This window comes from Limulus polyphemus, unplaced genomic scaffold, assembly GCF_000517525.1.
Source record: "Limulus polyphemus unplaced genomic scaffold, Limulus_polyphemus-2.1.2 Scaffold3462, whole genome shotgun sequence".
In the NCBI taxonomy this organism is placed as follows: domain Eukaryota; kingdom Metazoa; phylum Arthropoda; class Merostomata; order Xiphosura; family Limulidae; genus Limulus; species Limulus polyphemus.
In genome coordinates, this window is record NW_013669072.1 from 121,674 (window position 1) to 127,066 (window position 5,393).

At 37.5% G+C, this 5,393-nt stretch overlaps 1 protein-coding gene across 2 annotated transcripts in view; it reads right to left on the reverse strand.

Moving 5' to 3' along the window:
* Positions 1-4,306, reverse strand: part of LOC111088274 — a 20,919-nt gene extending 16,613 nt beyond the window's left edge. For both annotated transcript variants that reach the window (XM_022397906.1, XM_022397905.1), the window contains exon 1: positions 1,458-4,306. In XM_022397906.1, coding sequence (XP_022253614.1) covers positions 1,458-4,075 — 2,618 coding nt within the window. In that variant the 5' untranslated portion in view covers positions 4,076-4,306. The remainder of the gene's footprint in view (positions 1-1,457) is intronic.
* Between the last annotated feature and the right edge of the window lie 1,087 nt (positions 4,307-5,393).

Genomic DNA, 5,393 nt, shown 5'->3' on the forward strand with positions numbered 1-5,393 from the left:
GTGTGTGTGTGTGTGTGTGTGTGTGTGTGTGTGTGTGTGTGTGTGTGTGTGTGTGTGTGTGTGTGTGTGTGTGTGTGTGTGTGTGTGTGTGTGTGTGTGTGTGTGTGTGTGTGTGTGTGTGTGTGTGTGTGTGTGTGTGTAAAAACAAAACTCTTACGTTTTCTAGGTACGATATTAAAATCCTTTCTTTACTACTAATAACCTAAATAATTTAGAATAATTCCCAATATATTTACCAGCTAGTCCATTGAAACTAGTCCAAGGAAATATATGTGCACTCATATAAATATATTAGATTTTTCGAGAAAAGTCGCCTGTAAAAAACCATGATAGTAATTTATCTACTTGGCGCCTATTCGACCAAACGCTATTTTTCATGCCAGAAACGAAACAAGCCTGTCGGTAATTGTCATAAGAGCGTTTGATCGAAACGTTACCTCGTAAAGAAATTAATACCATAGTTATTATACGCGATTTTTCTCGAAATGTCTAATTTCTTTATTTTATCACCTTCGCATTATTCTAGTTATTTTGTTAAGCCTCCCAGTGGCACAGCGGCATGTCAGCGGCTTTTTAACGTGGTGGGCAGAGCACAGAGAGCCCCCATTGTGTAGCTTTGTGTTTAACTACAAACAAACAAACGTTTTAGTAACGATTTATAGTTCAAAACTTTAATAATCAAGGTGAAATATGTTACTTTATGTTTACACTAATGTAAAAGTGTTTTTGATTCTTTGTTTTCAGATATTCGCACAAAGTTACTTAAGTTAAGGGCTATCTGTGACGTCAGACTTACCAGGAGGCTGATACATCTAGTCATGAATTGCTAGCGGAAAGGCAGCATGTCAACAGCACCACTATTGACTGAATAGTAGAATCTGACTGTCACTCTTCTAATGAAACCGGAGTAATAATGTGCTGAGCGCGATTTTTTAGCAGTGACGGGACACGAACATTGGACCCGTAGATCCATAGTCTGGTATGCAAACAACTGAGCCACGTCCAGATAAAAACAAACATGGATTGTTTTTTTTTTTTAAATCATTATTAAAAGCTATACAACGGGCTATCAGTGGCTATCTCTCAGCCATGGGAAATCGAACTCCGAATCTTAGGGTTTTAAGTCCGCTAACTGTACAACAAGAGGAAAAAATATGCAAGTTTTAAATTTTATAAATACATTTACAGATTATATATAACCACAGCCTTTTCGTTTTTGCTATTGTAAAAATAATTAATTATACATAACTACAGCCTTTTCTTTTCTGCTATTGTAAAAATAATTAATTAGTTGTCATGGTAATAGTATGTCTTGATCCTTTATTCTAAGTCCATTGCAAGCTCTCCCATGTAAAAAGTGTTCATTACCATGGCAGCGTAATCCTTATATAGGTTTTAAGAGAATAATATTTTCTTCTTTTTTTTTAATTAACATTGCAAGATAAAATAGGACTTACCTAGAGTTATTTGTGGTCCGTGTCATATAAGGTGTGCCATCCTCACTGTTGCTATCAGACAAGACTATTTCTTGATCATCCATTGACCGTAGACGAACGTTGCGAGGAGATTCAGTGTTAAACAAATGTTGCCCTAGTGGAATGTTGTCTTCCGGTTGATCTTTGGTTTCATTCGAAGATGGCTCACTGTCAGTGAGATTATTTCTTCTCGCTCTCTTTTTTACCGTTACGTGGCTGTCAAGTTTTTTTTCTTTTAGACCTTCGTACTTGGTAGCGTGACTTGCCGCATGCCGATAGCTGGCAATCTTCTCACTTTTACTGTTTTCTAACGACGTTTTTTGTTTTTCTTCATAAACTTGAGACTCCAGTGAGAGTTGTTGCACGTTTTTATTCCCGAATATTCCTTCTGGTATGGAAGCGTCGTGTGAAGATTCGCTTCCCACTGTTGGGTGTTTTGCGGTGTTTATTTCTGTGTTATTCTTAAAATTAACCTCAACTGTGCCTACTCTATTCAGAGATACGTCAACGGCGTGACCGGCTCTTACTTCCTCCTCGATGCAACCAGTATTGATTGCCGTTTTGTCACGTGGTAAAATATCTCGGTAAAGTTTCATCTCACTCTGGCGATTGTTAAGTCTGAACGATATCCCTCGAGAAGCGATCATTTCTAACGTATTCGGTGGCGCACAATTCGGATCATTTTGGCATGAAGTTTCTGCATTTCGTAAATTTGGGATTACAGTTGTATAACAGTTGTCCGAAGTTGCAGTAAAACCTCTTTGAAAATTAGCTTCATTCGGGTTCCGTTTATCCGAACTCTCCGAAGTAGTACTCGGCTCTTTAGACGTATCAGTATGAGAAAAAGTGACGTTTCGGTGGAGCTGCTTTTCTAAAGAAAACCTACAGCCTTCTGGTTCTTGACGTTCTGAAGACTTTAACGACCCACGACACTCCGATTTCAGGTTAGTATTGTTCACGTGTACTGGAAGTGTTGAACTTCCCGAATAATCTTGGAACACTGTTTCGGTGGTATTTAAACAACGAAGTTTGCTACTATCTGCATTGTTCTTTATGAAATCGCTAGTTACAATATTTGGTACGTTATCATTTTTGTACGATTTGTATTTTCTTGAATGCTGTTTCTTTATTTGGGAACCAGTTATCCCTCTCTTTGTTAATCTTTTTCTCCTATATTTTCCAAATTTTCTTGTTTTTACGAGTTTTTTCTTTTGAAAGAGAGTTTCTGTGGAAACTGAAACTGCGTCATCTCCCTCTGGTGACAATATTTGAGGATTTAAAATCTGGTGAACATTTAAGAATTCAGTTTCATCAAACCCATAATTATTGCAGAATTCAGTGAAAAGATACATTTCTCTTGAAGATGGATTACTGAAGTTAATGTCCTCTTCTGTAAGGAGAACCACTCTGTAAATTATATCACTCATCATATCTTTAACCACTTCCTCCTCGTTGCTCTTCGCGGATTGAGACGTTAGATGGCATTTCTTCGTTTCGTTTGTCGTGTTTCGGCCTTCTACATCAGTGCGAAACTTTTTGAACAATAAACTACAATCTTTATCTACTTTTCGTTTACTAGATTTCCTCTTGAAACGTTTGCATGTTACTGAGGAAATAACATTATCAAAGATGGTGGTATAAACCGATAATGGTGATATTTTTTTCCTATTTTGCGGAAGAACTTTTGCGTTCTGTAACTGGTAGTGACCATCCTGATCGCATGCCTCTTTTGACATGGCTATCAAATCTGTATTTTGTCTAGCTTCTTTTGGAACGTTATATTTGTATGACGCATTTAAAAAACCCGTATGCGTTGGAGTGTTCGATTGCAAAAAGCTAAAAATGGGTTCCTTGGAATCACTGCCGAACAATTTTTTTGTATTTCCATCTTTTTCTGGACTAGAAATTTTGGACTGTTTGTTATCTTCTGGTGACGAAACAAACACCAATGATTCGCCTTCAACAGCCGAACCTTCCTTTGGATCAACTGAGTTTGAGTTATCACTCTTTCGTCGACATATTGTTTTACTCTGGACTGGCTTGTTCTCGCATTTTTTAGACTTAATTAACAGTTTCGTTGTACCTCCTTTGGAAATAACTACGAACCCTTTCTCTGGATTGTTTGAATAAGCTTCTGATTGTTGCGAACGCATTTGGTTCAACTTTCGACATTTCTGTTGGAGTTCATTTTGTCTCCTCTGATTTGGGAAACTCTTTATTGATTTGTCTATCATGTGTTTCTTGCTCGCTGCTTTATTCTCTTTAATATCTGGGCTCCACTGCGTATGATGGAAATAAGAACGAAAGTCTCCGTATCCTGGATCCAGAGCCGAGTGAATTTTCGAAACTTCTGTGACGTTTTTTAAAGTTGAAAAATCTAGATCTAAAGTTTTCATTGGGCATTCCATTTCAGTCTGTCCTATTTCGAAATAATCCCCCTTGAAATCACTTAGTTCACAGTCTGTAAAGCGTTCATCATTATCACGATGTTCTGACCGTTGAGACGTTGTTATTGTATTTTTCTCTGACATAAGGGTTGGTAATTTGGGCAACACCACAAAGCACACTTTGGTTTCTGGAAGATTACTAGAACTAGGCATGACGTTCTAGCCACCACACAGATCTTCATAAGATCCAGTAGGGGTGGGGGGAGGAAAAACGTACTCAAAAGGTTCTTAATCTGGAAATAAGCCGAGCTCCATGTTTCAGATTGTTAAAAGACCAGTTCACGGCTTCGGAGTTACGTAAACAACACACAAAATCGAAGACATTGCTTTCTTGATCCAGGAATGATGGCTCAGGCTGAAAACAAAACATAATTGTTAAAAATCTCCAAGTTTCAGATTGTTAAAAGACCAGTTCACGGCTTCAGAGTCGCGTAAACAACACCATAAAATCGAAGACGTTGCTTTCTTGACTCAAGAATGATGACTCATGCTGAAAACAAAACATAATTGTTAAAAATATATCTCAACTTTAGACGTTTTACTAAACTGTAAATTATAGAACTCCATTCATCAGCTTATTTTTCACTTGTTATCTTTGTTAATAAGACTCGACTTGAATTTTTTTTTTTACTCTCTAAATATGTCTTGACTTTTATGAATATTTTCTCATTGTTGCACGCACCACATTCCATTTTAAGATTTTTTTTCTCAAAATATTAATATTTTCTTTTATTCAGTTGAATTTATATTTTGTTTTTAATAATATATTTCCTTTTGTGGATTTACACTATATTTCATAATTCGTATTTCTTGTTTCAAATAGTTACTCTGGCTACTTGGAATGAATTGTATATAAATTAGGAAGATAAGCGTATCTGTGTACCTCGCAGGAATCGAACCCAGAATTTTAGCGTCATAAGTCTCCAAACCTACCTGTACCCACCGTAGAGGAGGAGGAGGGGCTGACGAGAGAAGAGCATTATATTTGGTGGCTTGATCAACGTTACCACTTACCACCTTGATCAACGTTACCACTCGTCACGTTATCACTTACCACCTTGATCAACGTTACCACTCGTCACGTTACCACCTTGATCAATTTACTCTGATAGTTTTAGGTGATACTTCCGTCTGTTCGTTTGTTGTTAAGCCCAAAACTAAACAATGGGCTGTATGTGCTATGCCCAACGCTGGTATCGAAACTCGATTTTTCAGACTTACCAATGATCCCCCAGATGGCTAGTACTTCAATTTAATGTCTTAAACTGTGAAAAATTTAAGTATTAATTTTGCGTAAAGTCTAATATAAAAAAACTGAGATGGGCTGGCGGTTAGGGCGCGCTCGACTCGCAATATAAGGGTCGCGGAATCTTGTCCCGTCACCTAGCATCCTCGCTCTTTCAGCCGGGGGAAGCATTATAATGTAACGGTCAATCCCATTTGTTGTTGGTAAAGAGTAGTAGACGAGTTG